At 38.8% G+C, this 20,217-nt stretch overlaps 1 protein-coding gene across 1 annotated transcript in view; it reads left to right on the forward strand.

The window, feature by feature from the left end:
* The window catches only part of MBOAT1 (membrane bound O-acyltransferase domain containing 1), a 102,403-nt gene extending 82,543 nt beyond the window's left edge, over nt 1–19,860 (forward strand). Inside the window, exons 11-13 of the mRNA XM_054592200.1 lie at nt 139–271; nt 2,679–2,830; nt 18,470–19,860. Coding sequence (XP_054448175.1) covers nt 139–271; nt 2,679–2,830; nt 18,470–18,590 — 406 coding nt within the window. The 3' untranslated portion in view covers nt 18,591–19,860. The remainder of the gene's footprint in view (nt 1–138; nt 272–2,678; nt 2,831–18,469) is intronic.
* Nucleotides 19,861–20,217: the final 357 nt, after the last annotated feature.

Genomic DNA, 20,217 nt, shown 5'->3' on the forward strand with positions numbered 1-20,217 from the left:
AGACCCCGAACAGGGGGAGGCAAGCTGTCAGGAATGCAGCACGTGATTTCTGTGGGTCTGATTAAAAAAGATGGCAGTGTAGCTGGAAGTTTCTGGTATGTTTGCCCCGTGGCTCATCGTACCTGCCTCTCCTCACAGAGTGTGCTACGAGCGAGCCCCCTGGTACCCCACAGTGTTTACCTTCATCCTGTCTGCCCTGTGGCACGGTGTCTACCCTGGGTACTATTTCACCTTCTTAACTGGAATCCTTGTCACAGTAGCAGCCAGAACGGTAAGCTTGCTTTGTCATGGGATCTTTTCCTTGGTAATCTGGTGCCTGTATGTTTGCTGTCATTTAGTCCTATTAGGAGTCTGGGAATGAAGGGTAGGAGTGATATGTTGAAGAATTAAACAACAGAAGTCTTCCCACTAGAGAAACACTTCAGTGTATAGGAACTTCTGGTTGTAAAATGGTTAACCATTTTATTTTCATAATATTTACAGAGGGTGTTTGCGAAATGAAAGGAATTTTAGGAGCAATGTTTAGTAACTTAAAAGATGGAAACATTTTTAATCATTAAAGGCTGTGAATACATGCAGTCTATTCACAGGTGACAATGATTGGTAATTAATGTAGGCTTTGTAAGACTTTATTTTACTTATAACTCACTTCATTTCTTATTTCATTATCCTAAGCCTAGAAATAATTCAGGCTCTGTGAGCAGCCAGTAAAATTGCAGCCACAGGAACTGTGTTCTGTTAGAGATGGCTCTAACGTCTCTCTGATTCAGTTGAATTAGTTTGTATAAAATCCTTTGTGAATTTTATAAATCTGGTATTCTAGGTTTTTTGGGCAGTTTGTTCTAGACTGTTTCTATTATTTGCTGGCTGTAGAGCAGGATAATAAAGGAATAAAAAACATGCCTTCACTCAAAGAATGAGATGAATATATATACAAGTAATTACAATTCAGTGTGCTTTAATTGTTTAATCAGAGTTTTGTATTTGATTTTATTCAGTTTTTGATCATGATTGTGGCGTTTCTTATTCAGATGTCAACAGCTTTTAATGACATTTGTTGAACTGTATTTTTGATGTGAATTTCGGAGCCCCAGCATAGCTATCCACTTATTTATCTGTTCTATGAGTATGCCATGAGTCCTCTTGAGTGCAGTCTGTGTGCTAGGGGCTAGGCTACTGTAGGAAACAAGACAAAAGACCCCCCATGGAATTTTTAGTTTAGTTAGATGATGGTTTGTTTGGATGTCTGTGTAAATAAGGTGGATAATTGATTACTATTCATGCTGATTAGCATACTTTAAAAATATGTACATATTTATGCAGAGGAAACAGAGAAGACATTTTCTTTTCTCCAATTTATGTATCTACTTGAATTATAAAAGAAAACTGAGAAAACAGAGGCCAGGACAAACTAAGAAACAAAGGCTAGAGTTTTGTTTGTTATCAGTAAGGTAGTGAGAGTATTATTTCTTAAAGTGTCTTTGGTGCAGTTCATCTCAAATAACATAAAAACATTGATTTATGTAAACCCTTTCTTTTGGGTGGCTTGGAAACATTTTTCACAAATTAGTGAGGTAGGGATGAAGAGGGGAGGGTTGATAGAACAGTATTCGCATTTTTTTTTTTTTTTCCTGAACAGAGAATGAAATCAAGCAGTCATGAAGTCTTAGACCTGAACAAGTTACCTAATATAATCTCTGACATGCTTTCCCATCACCCCTACCATGGATGGAACTCTAGCTTCTGTCCCAGGGAGCTCAGGGATGAGGCGAGGAGTCAGCTCACCAGGCAGCCGTAGGAGGCCTTTCCTGCTTCGAGGCTGACCTAGCTACCAGACAGCCTTTGTTTCAGTTCTACCTTTGCTTCTTGGATCTGGAAATTAGGTGTCTTTCTGGAGGCAAATCTAGTCACATGTGTCAAAAGACCTAAAATGAGTATATCCTTTGACCCAGCATTTTCCATTTCAAAGAGTTTCTCGGTTTCCTTGTCTGTAGAATGGGCATAATGATGCTTACATGATAGGCTTGTTGGGAGAATCAGCCGAGATGATATAGGTAACGCATTAGCTCAGGCTTGACATACAGTGAGCACTCAATAAATGGTAGCTGCTGTCATTATTAGTAATGGTAATATTACTTTATTACTGTTATTCAAAGAAAATAAGTAGGAAACAGTGCAGAGATTTATTTACCAGGGTAGCATCACAGAATTGTTTAGTATAGTGGGGTGGGGTTGGGGGTGGGGACATAGGCTAACTCTTCCGTAAATAACTTAAAATTGCATTAGGGGTTAATACTTAGTGATGTGGGGGGGAAAAAACCTCATGACATATTAAATGAAAAAGCAGGCTAAAAAACATACTGATGCCATTGAAAATATATATGTTAGTATATAGAATAAAGTAAAGCTTAAAGGATATGTGCCAAATTTTTAAACAGTACTTTTCTCTGGGAGATGTTAAAAAAGAAAAAAAAATGTTTTTGCTTAGTTCTTTATATAATTTTCTACAGGGAGCATGCATTTTTTTCACAATAAGAAAAACCTTGACGGTAATATTTTCAGTTAAAAATAGAAATGAGATGGTTTCAATCCTTTATGTTCCTAAAGTGTATCTGCTTGCACAGAGTAAAAGTTGTGTTTTATTTTTTATCCTTCCCTTTGCCTTCCTTGGCTTGCAGGTGAGGAACAACTATAGACATTACTTCATTTCTTCAAGAGCCGTCAAGGTCCTTTATGACGTGGCCACGTGGGCTGCCACTCAGCTGGCCGTCTCATACACAGTGGCACCCTTTGTTATGCTGGCAGTTGAACCAACCATTAGTTTGTACAAGTAAGTGCCATCATTCTCAGCGGCTGTTCAGTAAACTTGTCTGTGTTCTCTGGGTTTGACTTAAGACTTGGTGAAATGAATCAACCAGTATTATTTCTAAATATGGCTTCAATGTAAAAATGTCCATAGAAAGATTTAGGTCCTGGAAATACCAACACACATACCAATGCAGATGAGCAGGGCTGAAGGGGCAAGCCTTTCAGCCGTCTGTAACGTAATTAAGAGACGCTTAATGGCAGTAAATTTTGAAGGGGCCAGACTGAATGACAAACTCAGAGGGTGAATTTGGTGCCTTCGCCTCTTCCGGGGGTTAGGCTGTGGGGGAGACTGGGCCATTCTGAGATAAGGACTGAAGTGGGTAGGTGCAGGGGGCGCTGCCCACTGCTGGGAACGGCTGACTCGGGGCGTCTGCAGGAGAGCTCTGTGTCCTACCGAGATGGCAGTTCTGGTGGATGCATCTGGGGATTTATGTGGCCAGTTCCATGAGGTGGAGGAGGAGGTTCCCACAAGAGCCAAGAGGTCTTTAGGGGAAGGGTTTAGGTCCTCGTGGTCAACACCAGTGCCCCAGCTGAACTGCAAACCTATTCTTGCTTACTCTTGTTGTTTTACTCTTAATGTTGAATTAGTCACATTTCTCCACTCTTCAAACTAGTTGTGTGACCTCTGGCAAGTTACTGACCTCTCTCACCTTTTATTTTTTCAACTGTAAAATGAGGCTAAGAATAGAATCCATCTCAAAGCACGTTTGTTAGGACTGAATGAGGCAGGTGTGGAAGGGGCTCAGCCCAGTGCCTGGCACATAGTCTGTTTTCAATAAAGGCTAACTTGTATTAGCCTTTATTGCATATTACATAATACATAATGCACATTACATAGTACAATTTTGTAGATAAACTTTGGAGCTTAGCTATGGTCAGAAAAGTAACAGAAATAAACAATGCAAACATGCCTTATTTATAGATTGGGGATTTCCTGTAGTTGAGTCATTGGTCAGGAACAGTCACAGACACTTTACGGCTCAAAATAGGTGTCACAGGATGATTTTTTTCAGGTTATAGGAAAAGAAGATAGAGGGAACTATATAACACTCATCAATAAAATTTGTTTCTATAATACTTACTAGGTCATAGGAGTTATGTCAGTATAAAATGGAAGCTGAGTTGGTTTTTACTAATATACAACTTTTTCTAGATAAGAGATGTCAATATAGGAAAAGAATGATAATCTCTAGCAACAACAACAAAAAAAAGAATACCCCCATCATTTCAGCCACGACAGAGGTAGGAGGCACTCAGTTTTGTTTAAGAAAACTGAAATTGAGTGCCCCTTCCCTGGGCTCCCTTTCACAGAGGCAACCCCCACCTCCCCCCTTCCTGGCCCTCAGCTGGTTTCACCTCCGGTGCCACCTGGGGCAGCCCACTTGCTCACAGCCCCATTTCCTTTCCCCTTGCTTCAGTGTCTCCAGCTGCATTTGCCATTCATTATCTTCTGCATTTTACCACCCTCTGAGCAGCCTTCAGCTCCACGGAGCCCTCTGCCTGGGCTGTGGAGTTTGTTGGCTTAGGTGCTGTTCTGGTGGGTCTGGTTACAAAGTCTCAGGTTTTTGAATTGTCTGCTTCTCACATGCTTTTCCCCCCATAAGCCCAGGTTTTTAAAGCACAGGATATTGCTGAATGTGAGATTTTTCAGGAATTTATGTATCACGTTATAGCAGAAATGCCTGTATTTGACTCAGTAGCATTAATACCAACAGTGTGCTGGGCACTGTTGTAGAGGCTGGGGATAAAAGGTAAACAAAATATAGAAATCATTCCTGCTGTCATGGAGACGATGGCTTGTTGGAAGAGATAAATAGTAATTGACAAATTTATAAATATACACTGAGGTCCTACTCTGAGTGAATGGTACAAAGATTTAAGAGGGCAAGTAACAAGAATCTGACTCAGACTGGGCATCAAGGGTGGCTTTTAGGAGGAAGCAGCATTTCAGCTAAGGCCTGAAGGCTGCACAGTAGGAGTGTAACAGGCACAGCACATATGAGGGCGGTGGATGAGGCAGAGCACTGTGGGCCATGCTCTAAACATAGGGAACAGCAGAGAAAAGCCCCCTTGTGACAGGAGAAGGCACTGCGTGCTGAAGACTCGAGAAACACTAGGGTGTGCAGAACACAGGACCCAAGGTAGAAAGTGGTAAGCTGAGCCAAGAGGTGTGGTTGTGTCCTTGTTTATTACATGAGGAAGTGGAGGCTCAGAGAAGGTAACTTACCAAAACCCACGCAGAGTTTATTACATGAGGAAGTGGAGGCTCAGAGAAGGTAATTTAGCAAAACCCACGCAGCAAGTTAAGTGCTAGACCAGAGGTCCTTTAACAGCAAGATCAATAGTACAATTAATCTTTTTCGGAGAAGTGACTGCTTAGGGATCACACTAAGTGGTGATTGACTTGGGATGGCATGCATTTAACCAACTAAAGTTTGCCAGTTCTTACACTTAGGCAGGGCTCTAGGGTAAGAATTGAGTAGTTTTCAATCCAAATGACTCTTAAGTAGATTTCCATTTCTTTGAAAAACCAGTGTAGACTATTAGGGCAAAATCTCCATTGTTTGGGGTGAAATTTACATTTCTGTTAATTTTGTCAATTTCAGGTGATTCAACCAAATGTGTTATCTTATTATCACAGTAGCTTACACAGTCAGACCTCATTTTATTGTGCTTCTCAGATATTACATATTTTATAAATTGAAGGTAAGACCCTCTATCAGCAAAGAGTTTATGACTTGCTATAAAGGCTGAGATGATTGTTAAAGTATATTTAAATTAAGGTACATACATTGTTTTTTAGACATAATTTTGTTGCATACTTAATATACTACAGTATAGTGTTAGTATAACTTTTAAATGCAGTGGGAAATTTAAAAAAATGTGTGACTTTACTGAAATATTCACTTATTGCGGTGGTACAAGTTGAACCTGCAATGTCTCCAAGGTATGTCTGTATATATAGTTTAAATTCCTTATTGAGACAGTTCTGTTTAATAGAAGTTTTTACAATGGCAGAAACACGGTCTAATACATTAACCACCAGCACGTGGCCAGTGAGCATTTGAAACCTGCCTAGTGTGACTAAGGAACTGAAATGTTAATTTCATCTAATTTTAATTAATTTGAATTTAAACAGCCACATAATGCCAACAGCTATGGTAGATTGTATCTCCAAAAAGTGTTTTCAGAATCTCTTAAGAAAGTCACTGTATCTGGTAAAAGAAATTAAAACTGCATGGTCTTAGTAGAGGTGGGTCTGGTTGCATTCCAGATCTTTTCCTTCCTTGGGCTAATTTCAGTAACCAGCAATAAACCACAGTTTTATGCATATCCATTTCTTAGTATGTCTTTCACTGCTTAACATTTAAATTTCAGATGTGTTTCACTTTTATGTCTGGTCAGTTTTCAATCTATAGTGATTTCAAAACCTCAGCTTTAAATTGCTCAGACTAACTATTTTCTTCAACTTGTAAATGAGCCCCAAGTGAACACTTAAATGTACAATAGTCACCCTTTATCTACAAGGACTACATTCCAAGACCCCAAGTGGATGCCTGAAACCGTGGATAGCACCAAGCCCTGTATGTGCTATTTTATCCTATATATACATATCTCTTCACTTAAAGAAAGCACTTTACACCTTTCCTTAGGCATATATGAATTATCAGAATCACTCCTCTTGTGCTTGGGGGCCATTATTAAGTATAATAAGGGTGACTTGAACACAAGCACTACGATACATGACAGTCGATCTGGGAACTGAGAGGCCTACTAACATGTGGGGAGTGTCTGTAGTGTGGAGACTCTGGACAAAGACATGCATCACGTCCCAGGCAGGATGGAGTGGGATGGCACGAGATTTCATCACGCTGCTCAGAACAGTGTGCAATTTAAAACTTATAAATTATTTATTTCTGAAATTTTCCATTTAATGTTTCCAGACGGTTGTAGGCCTCAGGTAACTGCAGCTCTAGTTAGGGAGAGAGGGACTACAGTATTATGAAAGAACCTGACTTAGTCAGCTAGGCTGCTGTGGCTAAATACTATAGACGGGATGACCTAAACCACAGACGTTGATTTCCCACACTTGGTAAGAGCTCTTTCTGGCTTGCGGAAGGCTGCTGTCTCACTCTGTCCTTACAGGGCAAAGGGAGAGAGAGAACAAGAGATGGGGAGGGCATCTCGGAGAGACACAGGAAAAGGAGGAGGAGGAAAAGATGGAGAGAGAAATGGAGGAGAGTGGGAGAGAGAAGAGAGGGGAGAAACAAGAAAGAACAGAGACAGTGAAGAGACTAATACCAAGGTAGATGGAGTCAAAGAGACAGAGAGAGGAGAAGACAGAGCTTATGAGAACTTTGGTTTCTTTCTCTTCATATAAGGGCACTAACCCTGTCATGAGGGCCCTATTCTAATGGCCTCATTTAAACCAAATTACCTCCCAAAGGCCACTCCTCCAAATATTGTACCATCTCATTGGGAGGTAGAGCTTCAAAATGAATTTTGAAGGAAAACAAACATTCAGTCCTTAGCAGAACCATTATATGAAACAGTTGTGTAAAGCAAATTTTCATATAACTAGATAACACTTTTTAAAATTCAGTGTGTAAGAATGTTAGAATTTTTGTAGAAATTTTTGTAGATTGCGAACTCTTTGAGTATAGGAATAATGCCTTATTCATCTATGTATCTGGAGTACTTAGTTGTTACTAGCATGCCCAATAAATGTTACTTGTGTTTTTCCATACTAAAAATATGAAGCACTCTTTAAAATTTTAAAGAAATAGAGAATGTCAGAATAGGTTACTAAACTTCACTAGGGGACTGAAATTATTTCCTCTTTATTACCGAAATATTTGGCTTTAATCTAACCTAATTGCTCCAGTGTACATTTCGCCACATATGAATAATTAAGATAAAATGCAAGAATGAAGTGTATTTTAGGAGAGCAGACTTTAAAATCTGGAGTTATCTATGTCTAGGGTATGCCTGTGAGAATCATAGTTTATACTTGTCGAGCCAACATATTTATCTGTAGAGCTCTTTTTCACCTTCAATAATGTCCTGGTTTAGACAGTACATTAGATGGTCACTTCCTATGGGTCTTCACCTGTCTGCTGGTTAAATTACTGTTATTCCTGTGAACACTCTCATTAACATGGTAAAGTAGGTAAATGCTGGGATCACCCCTCCCACAACCACATCAGAATTACAACTAAATTATAGAACAACCATCACTGAGAACCAATTGAAAACTAGCTGAACAGAAGTCTTATGACTGAGGATATCAAAGACCACTATGAGACTGGTAGGAGGAGCAGAGATGTGGAATGAGCAGGTCCCACCCCCACAGTGTGACAGTTAAGAATTAGGAGGGATACCTTACCTGTGGAGGTCCTTGCTGAGGAGCAAGGGGAACAGGTGCCTCGGTCAGGATACTAGTGCCGGGAAAAGGAGTCTCCATAACATCTGACTTTGAAAACTGGTGGGGACTGCATCTGAGTGAGATGGTGGTCTTCTGGAGTCCCAGGCATTTCTCTCGAGGGTCCAATGCATGGACTTGCTCACTCATAAACTCACTTGCTCTTGGCTCCGGTGCAGGCCAGCATCTTGAAAACACCAGGGACATAACAGCGGTGGAACTGAATTGACTAGCATCAGAGCGAGGGCTGGAGGGGTAGCTCTCTCCAGAGATGGAAGTGCTGGCAGGTGCCATGTTGACTTGCAGAGCTCCCCTTTCACCATCCAGCTGGCCTGGTGCAGGTGGGTACCAAATCTGAGCTCTTAATTGATGCGGCTAACACTATTTGCTCTACCCTGGTGATTCCCTGAGACCTTGACCCACCCAACTTGTGTGCCTAGCCTGAGCCTCTCCCAGTGGCTTTTCCACAGGAGTGGACTGCCTCAGTTCTCAGTGTGGACTTTCCTAAAATCTTGCAAAGGTCCACAAACCCCAAAGAAGCAGGGACTTGTCTTGGTGTGCCGTGTACATCTTATTAAGCACCCCAGGCCTGGGACCAGCAGCCACTGGTCTCAACTTCCATTGTAACTCCCATCAGATGGTCTCAAGCCTAGCATAAGCTGTGGCCAATGTTGGCTTGGAACATAGTTTCAGCTAAGAGCCAAAAGCCCATCACAAGAGGCAGCTGGCCTTAGCTTATGTGGTGGTGTTCACCAAAGGGTCCAAGCCCAGTACTAATAGAAGTTGATCTCAGTTCAAAGCATAACCTCTACCAAGTGCCTCCAGTCCAGCATAAGTGGCAACCAACTACAGATCAACTGTGGCTACCAAAAAGCAGCCTCAACCTGGGCACAAATAGTAGCTGACTTGGCCTGCACCAGAACCCCTCATCAAAGGCTCCAGAACCAACACACCTAGTGGCCGGCTTAAGACCATATGAGAGCACCACCCAACCCGCTCCACAAATGACATATGTGAAGGTCAGACTCAAATGGCACCAGAGCCCCACTAAAGTGACTGCTGCTCTGTGTGGTCAGTCTCCAGATAACAACTTGTCTTCTGCAGTCATGGCCAGCTCTCAGAGCCACCCAACCTGAGGGTCATCCCCAATCACTGATGTGCCACAGCAATCAAAGCTCAACAACAGAAGAGCACACTCAAGGGACATCCCTGGAGCACATGGCTCACATGACAATGAAGACCGTGCCACTGGACAATAGAGCATACCTACTACCTATGGCCACTCTGTGAAGACTGAATGATAAAGCCAGTCTACTTAACACATAGAAACAAACAGAGAGCCAGCCAAAATGAGGAGACAAAGAACCATGTTCCAAATGAAAGAAGAGGACAAAAATACCAGAAAAAGAATTAAAGAAAATAGAGGTAAGCAGTGTACAAGATACAGAGTTAAAAAACAGTGGTTATAAGATGCTTAGTTAACTTAGGGGAGAATAGGTGAACTCAGTGAGAACTTCGACAAAGAGATAGAAAACAAAAAAGACCCAGTTTGAAATGAATAATTTAAAGGGAATCAATAGCAGATTAGATGAAGCAAAGGATAAAAACAGCAATCTAGAAGTCATGGTAGCTGGAAAACACCCAATCAGAACAGCAAAGAGAAAAAAATTAAAAAATGAGGATAGTTTAAGGGATCACTTGGATAACATCAACTGTAACCGCACTTACATCATAGGGGTACTAGAGGAGAAGAAAAAGAGCAAGGGACTGAAAACATATTTGAAGAAATAATGACTGAAAACTTCCCTAACCTGGTGAAGGAAACAGACATACAAGTCCAGGAAATGGAGAGAGACACATACAAAATAGAGCCATAGAGACCCAACCCAAGACACATCATGATTAAAATGCCAAATTTAAAGACAAAGAATATTAAAAGCAGCAGAGAAAAGCAGTAAGTTATATATGAGGGAGCTCCCAAAAGACTGTCAACTGTTTTCTTGGTGAAAACATTTCAAGCCAGAAGGAAGTGGCACCAAATATACAAAGTGATGAAAAGCTAAGACCTAAAACCAAAATCACTCTATCCAGGAAGGATATCATTTAGAACTGAAGGACATAAGAATTCCCCAGACAAGAAAAAGCTAAAGAAGTTCATCACCGATAAATCAGTATTATAAGAAATGATAAAGGGACCTTCTTTAAGTAGAAAAGTTTAAAAATGTGAATAAGGCAATACAGGAGACGAAAACATTCTCACTGATAAAGGCAAACAGTAAAGCAGTGGATCAACCAACTATAAAGTTATTACAAAGGTTAAAAGGCAAAAAGAGGAAAACTGTGTAATTACAACAATAAATTAAGGGATACACACAAATCCACATATACAAAAGAAGTAAAAAAAAATGACAAAAACATAAACGTAGGTGAGGTGAGTAAAAACTTTAATGATTTTAGAGTGTGTTTGAACATAAGTGACCATCAACTTAAAATTGATAGTTATAAATATAACTTGGTTTATAGGAAGCACATGGTAACCACAAATCAAAAATATACAATAGATACACAAGAAATAGAGAAATTAAACCAAACACAGCACTAAAGAAAGCCACAAACCCAAGAGAGCAAAAGAATATGAAAGGTATAGCTAAGAACTATAAAAACAATCAAAACAATAAAGTGGCAATAAATAAAACCTATCAATAATTACTTTAAATGTAAATTAATTAAATGCTATAAAAATACATAAGGTGGCTAGATGGATTTTTAAAAAGACCCTTATGTTGGTGCCTATAAGAGATCCACTTAAGATAAAAAAACACACAAAGTAAAGGAATGGAAAATTATATTTCATAAGGAGAGCTAAGGTAGCAATACGTATGTCATGAAAAGTAGGCATCAAATTAAGGGCTGTAACAAGAGACAAAGATGGGAATTTCATAATGATAAAGGGACCAATCCAACAGGAGGACATAACTCTTAAGAATATGTATGCACCCCATGTAGGAGCACCTAAATTATGAAGAAAATGTTGATGAACATAGAGATATCAACAGTAATACAGTCATAGTAGGGAATGTTAACAGCTCATTGACACCAATATATTAATAGATCAACCAGAGAGAATATTAGCAAGGAAACAGTGACCCTAAAGGACACATTAGACCAGATGGACTTAATTGATATTTTCAGGACACTTCATCCAAAAGCAGAAGAATGTTCATTCTTTTAAGTGCACATGGAATATTTTCTTGGACAGACCACATGTTAGGCTCAAAACAAGTCTCAATAAATTTAAGAAAATGAAATTAAAAACACAATGACCCCAAAGCTATGGGACACAGCCAGAGCAGTTCTAGGGGGGATTTTATAACATTATAGGCCTACCTCAAGAAACAAGAAAATATCAGATAAACAACAAAACTATACACCTACAGGAAATAGGAAAAGAAGAACAAACAAAAGCCAGGGCAAGTAGAAGGAAGTAATAAAGATTGAGTGGAAATAAAATAGAGTCTAAATATCAAAAAATAAAACCACTGAACCAAGAGCTAGTCCTTTGAAAAGAAATAAAATAGCAGAACCTTTAGCCAGACTCAATAAGAAAAAAAAAAAAAAGGCCTAAATAAATAAAATAAGAAATAAAAGAAGGAAAGTGACAACCAACACCACAGAAATATTAAGGAGTATGAGGAAATACTGCAAACAATTGTATGCTGACAAACTGGACAAGCTGGAAGAAAAGGATAAATTCATGGAAACATATAATCTTCCAAGGCTGAATTAGGAGAAACAGAAAATTTGAACAGCCCAATTACTAGTAAAGAAACTGAATCAACAATAAAAAAATACTCCCAACAAACAAAAGCTCTGGACCAGTTGGCTTTATAGGTGAATTGTTCCAAGAAACAATGCAAAGAAACATTCAAAGAAAGCATTAATAACTCTTTCTCAAACTATTTCAAAAAGTTGAAAAGTGTGGAAGGCTTCCAAACTATTTTTATGATGCCAGCTTTACCGTGATACCACAAACAGATACAGAAACTCCAAAAACAAAACAAAACAAAACAAAACAAAACCCATATTATAGGCCAATATCCCTGATGAAGAGAGATGCAAAATCCTCAACAAAATGTTAACAAACCAAATTCAGCAGTACATTCAAAATATTATATACTATGATCAAGTGGTAGTTGTCCTTAGAATGCAAGGTTGGCTCAGTAATGCAAATCACTTAACGTGAGACACCACATGCACATAATGAAGGATAAAAGTCATATGATCAAATCAATAGATGAATTAAAAAAACAAAGTGGGGATTGAAGGAACATAACATAAGAAAGACTATGTATGACAAATCCACAGATAACATCATACTCAACAGTTAAAAGCTGAAAGCTTTTTCTTTAAGATCAGGAACAAGACAAGGATGACCACTTTTGCCACTTTCATTCAACATAGCATTGAAAGTCCTATCCATATGAATCAGACAAAAAAAAAAAAAAGGAAAAAGAAAAAGGGAATAAAGGCATCTGAATTGGAAAGGAAGAAATAAAACTCATTATTGGCAGATAACATGATACTACAGGGTGGGAGAAGATGGGTTTACAGTTATTCTTATGGAAAAGAACACAATAATTAATAAATAATAACAAGAATAAACTCTGTTTTGCACAGTCATAACTGTAAAGCTACTTTTGTCCCACCCTGTATATAGAGAGAACACTAAAAATCCTCCTACCCCCCAAAAAATCTAGAACTGATATATGAATTTAGTAAAGGAGCAGGATACAAAATTAATATTTAGAAATTGGCTGCATTTTTATACACCAATAGTGAACTATCAGAAAGAAATTTAAAAAACAATTCCACTTATAACTGCATCAAAAAATACTTAGGAAAACTATAAGGCATTGAAAAAAATACAAATAAGTGGACAGATATACCATGCTCATGTATAGGAAGAATTAACAATCTGAAAATGTCCATACCATTCAAAGCAATTGACAGATTTAATGCAATCTCTATCAAAACACTAATGGCATTTTTCACAATACTAGAATAAATAGTTCTAAAATTTACATGAAACCACAAAAGACCCCAAAGAGCCAAAGCAATCTTGAGATTGAAGAACAATGTTAGAGGTAGCACGCTATCTGATATCAAACTATACTACAGGGCTACAGTGTACATATTAGCATGGTACTGGCATAAAAGCAGACACACAGATCAATAAAACAAAATACAGAGCCTAGAAATAAACGGCTGCCCATGTGGTCAATTAACCTATAACAAAGGAGGCAAGAATATTCATTATGGTAAAGACAGTCTCTTCAATAAATGGTATTGGGAAACCTGGAGAGATATATGCAAAGGAATGAAACTGGATCAGTTTTTTACACCATATACAGGAAAAACTCAATGTATTAAATGCTAAAATTTAAGACCGGAAACCATGAAAATCCTAGAAGAAAACATTGACAGTAAACTCTTTGACATTGCTCTTAGTAATATTTATTTTGGAGGTGTCTCCTTGGGGCAAGAGAAAAAAAGAAAAAAATACACAAATGGGACTACATCACTAACATTTTTTGAACAGCAAAGGAAATTAGAAAACAAAACAACTTAATGGATGGGAGAAGATATTTGCCAGTGATACATTCAAAAAAAGGGTTACTATAGAAAATCCAGGGTCTGAGACAAATAATGCCCCCTTTTTATTACAAAATGATAAGCATGTGATTCTGTAACATAACAATATCACACTCAAGCACACCGTATGACATTTTAGGTGAAATGTTCAAATTAAAACTATAAATTATTACAGCCATATTATTATGCTACCAATCACACTCAAGCAGGCCTTACTTCTGCTGGACCCTATATGTACGGGACTGACACAACACCAAACTCCCCCCAACAACGAACCCAATTTTAAAAAAATGGGCAAAGATCCTGAATATGCACTTCTCTAAGGAGGACGAACAGATGGCCAATAGACATGTGAAAAGATGCTCAACATCACTAATCATCAGAGAGATGCAAATCAAAACCACAATGAAATATTGCATCGCAGCTGTCAGAATGGCCATTGTCAATAAATGAATAAAGAGCAAGCAGAGAATGGAGAGAATGGTGCAGCCACTTTGGAAAAGAGCATGGGTTTTTTTTTTTTTTCCAAGAAATTAAAAATAGAATTACCATATGGCTGAGCAATTCCACTTCTGGGTATTTATCTGAAGAAATTGAAAACAATATTTTGAAAATATTTATGCACTCCTATGTTTACTTATAAGAGCCAAGATATGGAAGCAACCTAAGGGTCTATTGCTGGATGAATGATAAAGAAGCTGTACATATACGCAATGGAGTATTACTCATATAAAAGAATGAAATCTTGCCATTTGTGATAAGATGGATGGACCTAGAGGGTATTTTGCTAAATAAAGTAAGTCAGAGAAAAACAAATAGCACATGATTTCACTTATATGTGGAATCTAAAAAAATAAATGAACAAACAAAACAGAAACAAACTCATAGATTCAGAGAATTGATGATTGCCAGATTAGAGTGGCAGTTGAGAGAATGGGTGAAAAGATGAAAGGATTAAGAAGTACAAATTGCCAATTATAAAAACAGTGATGGGGATGCAAAGTACACCATAGGGAATATAATAATGTAACAACGTGTGTAGTGTCTGAATAGTACTAGACCTGTTGAATTGATCACTTTGTAAGTTACATAAATGTCTAATCACTATGTTGTATATCTGAAATTAATATAATATTGCATGTCTACTGGAGTTGAAAAGCAAAAGTTAAAATACGGCACTGAAGAGAAAGGGGAAGCCAGCTTTGAGAGGGAGAGGTGAAACAGAATGCCCAGTGAGGCATAGTTTTAAAAATTATGACAGCTGTCTCGTCTACATGGATAAGTGTGTAACCTTTGAGCAGATTTTTCTTATATGGCAGGTGATACAAGGTGAGTAGGTAATCACTGTCCTCAGCAAGTGTTGATAGCATCCCTTATTTGACTTAGCTTCTCCTTTTCATTATCTCTTGGTATGCATGGGAGTGTTGGAAAAAACTTGCTTAAGATAAAATATATGAAGAACCCAACTTTATGAGGATAAAACTTTCAATGTTTTAAGAACAAAATATTGATCTCTTCTTTTCACCATACTCAAATATCAAAAGCTATGTCACTGTGGACCCAGGGGGGTGTGTAAAGAAAAAGAAAGGGCCCCAAAGGAACTAGCCTAAGCTGGGGGGATGTGTATCTGAGTTGTTCACTTGTGTCAGAATTGGGACTTTAGGGTCAGTTTAGTGGGTTCTGGAAAGGACCATGGTTAAGGTTGCATCTGTTTAGGACCCTCCACTGTGCCTGCGTGTACAGTGCAAGGAAACGTCTGAGCCTGATCATGTGAACCTAGGGAGCCATGACCATGAAGCAGGAGCCCATGGGCACCTGTGACTTGTGCTGGGACCTGGATTGCAGTGACGTCAGTGCAGAGTAAGCAGGCACCCGGGCTTCTTTCCAGCAGGACCATCAGGGGCAGTCAGAAGCCACATCTAGCATTTGGAAGAAAAAGTGATTCTTTCAACTGAGTCTGTTTCTGGAACTCTTTAACAATCTCTAAGGGAAAGTTGTAGATGCTGCCTGTATGCCTACGTTCATGAACCCTTCCTCAGTCTTCCAAGCACATCAGTTTAATTTCTGACTCCATCGTTGTATCTTTTTCTTGGGATGACTTGTCTTATATATTTTTATTGTTAAATATTTTATTGTTTATGCTGTTACAGTTCCCCCAATCCCCCCCCCCCTTTTCCACCTACACCCAGCCCACCCCCCACTCCCATAGTCAAGCCCCACACTGTCGTCGATGTCCACTGGCCATTCATATGTGTTTTTTGAGAAATCCCTTCACTTTCTTTCAACCAGTCCCCACTTCCCGCCCTCCCCTCTTACAGCTGTCAGTCTGTTCCATGTTTCTATGCCTCTGGCTCTATTTTGCTCAATAGTTTATTTTGTTCATTAGATTCTACTTTTAAGTGAGATCATTTGATATTTGTCTTTCACCAAGGGGCTTATTTCACTCAGCATAATAGTCTCCAGGTCCATCCATACTTTTGCATCTATGTTTCCTAGAGGAAAACATAGGCAGTAAAATATCAGGTATCTCATAGAGCAGTATTTTTGCTGATACATCTCTTAGGACAAGGGAAATAAAGGAAAAAAATAAACAAATGGGTCTACATCAAACTAAAAAGCTTCTGCACCGCTAAAGAAACCATCATCAAAATGAAAAGGGAACTGACTACATGGGAGAACATATTTGCTAATGATACATTGGACAAGGGTTTAATCTCCAAAATATATAAAGAATTTATATAACTCGATACCAGGAAGATAAACAGTCTTATTTAAAAAAATGGGCAAAGGACCCGAATAGATGCCTCTTCCAGGAGGACGTACAGATGGTCCATAGACATATGAAAAGATACTCAACATCACTAGCCATTGGAGAGATGCAAATTAAAACCACAATGAAATATCACTTACCCCTGCCAAATGGTTATCATTAATAAATCAACAAAGAGCAAGTGCTGATGAGGTTGTGGAGAAAAGGGAACATTAGTTCACTGTTGGTGGGAATGCAGACTGGTGCAGCCACTGTGGAAAACAGTATGGAGTTTCTTCATAAAATTAAAAATGGAACTGCCTTTTGACCTAGCAATTCCACTGCTGGCAATATATCCTAAGAATCCCAAATCACCAGTTCAAAAGAATATGTGCACCCCTGTGTTCACTGCAGCATTATTTACAAACTCCAAGATTTGGAAACAGCCTAAGTGCCCATAAGTAGATGAGTGGATTAAAAACTGTGGTACATTTATACTATGGAATTGTCCTGTCCACTTGTAAGGAGATTACATTGGTCCCACCCAATAATCCAGAGTGATCTCTCCTTTTTAAGATCCTATACAAGTTCCATGTGCCAAATCCCTCAGGCCATATAAGGCAATGTATTCACGTTTTCTGAAGATTAGTGTGTGGCTATCTTTACAGGGGCATTATCCAACCTACCACAATGTATGTGTAGTGGCTGGTAGAATATAAGAGAATAACAAAAAGAAAAGTTTATTGAACATCCAAAAAAAAAAAATACTCCTGTACTTGTCTTGTTTTCCATTCCTGAGGGAAGGGGTGGCAACTTTGCCTTTTTGCAGCTCTTAGTTTAATGCTCTCAGTACATTCTAAGGAGTAAAACCTCATTGAAAGAATGAATGAGTGAAGATATGTTTGCTTCTGGTAGAGCTCTTGACTATTCTGTAGACATTTTCAGGGGAGCATTCCTCTAGCCGAAGGGTGGGGAAGTTGAGGAGAATACGTGAGTTATCTGATTCTAATGTTCCTGACCTTGTGATCACAGAAGCGGAGGACTGATACATAAATCAACTGTAGGATTTTCCTCCCCTTTTAACATTATTTTCCTTTGATCTTCAAAAAGCATTGGAGAAAGTATAAGTTCAACTTTTACAAGTGGATATAAGACAGTTATACAAATGCAACCTGCTTCTAATTTCTTGCATTTTTTGATATGTCCAGTATTGAGTGTCTACATTGTACCCATTGTTTTGAATACCACATTTAATATAAAAAGTACACAACCTCAAAGTAAAACTTATTTCTTATTAGTTTGGATGAAAATTATTTTCAGAGCTAAAGAGTAAGTTTTCAAAATTTGGATTCTCCTGACACCCAAGAAGAACATTTGAGCAGAGCACGTTGGCTAAAGTGTTAGTTGCATTTGTGTGTGGGGAACATAGAATAGTGTTTGAATTTGGCCCTGTGCTTCCTTATACTTTGAATATTTGGGGGTTCTGGCTTTTGTGGGGTTCATTCTCTTAGTCTTGTTAAATTGACAGGACATCATACTGCATGTCTATCTGCGGAGCAGCTTCTGGGTTTGCTCTGCCCAGTTTTACAGTTTTGGTCCTGCTTCCCCGCCAAAGGCAGTACCTGTGGAGTAGACCAAGGTGAGCCTGAGTTCAAACACGTCCACTCCTCCAGATGCAGTGCCTTCCACCTCCAGGTGACAGATGATGCAGTTAATGTTCATGTGACGTTTCCCATTGGAATCCTTGAAATATAACTTTTGTGTGTTTTTATTCCTAGGTCCATGTACTTTTATTTACACATCGTAAGTCTCCTGATAATACTATTTCTGCCAATCAGACCACAATCTCCTATTCAACAGCAGCCTCAGAACTCTGTTAATAAGAGAAAAACAGATTGATGTCTCCAAGAAAAGCTGGATACGGAAAACTGCAAAACATTGAAAAGAGGAGATGAAAAGGCTCAAGTGTTCTTCAGTGACTTTAGAGGCAATGTTTACATGCATTTTTTAAAAATAAAAGTGCAGGGAGTATTTTTATAAAGCCTTTTTGTACAAGTAAATCAGCCATGTCCAGTTGATCTGTTTTAATGTTTTATAGGACATTGGAGTGGTGTGGAGTTGTGTGGAGAATCTGCTAGAGTTGCAGAAACAGTCCATCTGGGCTGCTGGGTCTTTGCCTTTCTGGCATGGTTTCCAGCCACTGAAATGTGGATGTTGAGACCCAGACATCTGCTCCAGAAGTTAGATGGTGATTGCTGAGGAGATTTGTCATAGGTTTCTTAAACTAGACCATATCCACATATGGTTGTTCCTTGGGAAGCCCCAAATCCTTTGACTTGTGACATTACTTTTTTGAATGCAATAACTCTATCAGAAGACCCCAGAGGAGTAGGGTCGTGAGGGATGTTTTTCAGGGTACTGAACACCATGCGAGCCAGGAGGACGAACCGTGAACACTTGAATGGACTGAAAGTCAGCCATGCCCTACAGTAGGCTGCATTTTTTTTCCAGGATGCATCTCTTCCCTTTTTTTCTTCTGAACTGAGCCAAGACTGTAAATCAGAAAGTCTCCTGTAGATATTCAGCAGGAGTCTAGGAGGGGCTGCTGTTTTCCAGATGTTTTTCCATTTCACATGCGCCATCTGCTTGCCCAGGGATGGCCCTGAGGAAACACCCTAGAGGTCACACCATCGCAGACAGAAGAATGTCTTCTAAAGAAATAATTTTAAAGGAAAATAATTCAAAGTTACATAGAAAAGTTGATAAGATATTTTGCTCTTTTTCTCCCCTCATTTCATAGAGGTGTTAATATTCATGGCCACGATGGGCTGACATTTATTTTTCCAGTCTCAGAGCTGATTACATCTGACTTTCTATTAGTTGAACTATCATATTGAAAAGCAAAAACTGAAAGACGGTTTTCTATCTTTTTTATGAACATGCTGTGGCTCCTTCTGGGGACTTCTATTGTGTAACACTCTACACGGAAGAGGGAAACATGGTATTAAGTGTTGTGGAAAATAATAATAATAATAATAATAATAATAATAAATTATATGCTACAATGGTGTGCCCTCAATCACATGCCTTGGGTGAAGCAAATTTGTTCAAACCAGATGTTTAAAAGTTAGTTTCTTACTGAATAAAAACTGTTTCTATGTAAAAGAAATATTTGTGAACAGAATTGCTTTTTGTGTGTATCAGTAGAGACTTGATATTTTGAACTATGTGTGTCTTTTAACAAATTGCACAAATGTAAGGTTTTACTTATTGAAAACAAGCATTATAACATGTTCAATTTGTCTTCTGTGTCAGGCACTTGGATGGCTTTGTTTTTTGGTGTGATTTCTGATCTTCATTCCCAATTTTGCAGATCATGTACACCTGTTTTACAGGCGAGGAAACCAGGGAGTTGCTTGCTGACTGCCTCCCTGGTTACAGAGTTAGTGGTAGAGCTGAAATCCAAATCTGTGGCTGACCCGGTAAAGCGATCGGCTGTGGAGAGGTCCCGCTGGTACTTCTTGTA

This window comes from Pteronotus mesoamericanus, unplaced genomic scaffold, assembly GCF_021234165.1.
Source record: "Pteronotus mesoamericanus isolate MK-2021 breed Mesoamerican mustached bat unplaced genomic scaffold, CSHL_Meso_final scaffold_31, whole genome shotgun sequence".
NCBI lineage: Eukaryota > Metazoa > Chordata > Mammalia > Chiroptera > Mormoopidae > Pteronotus > Pteronotus mesoamericanus.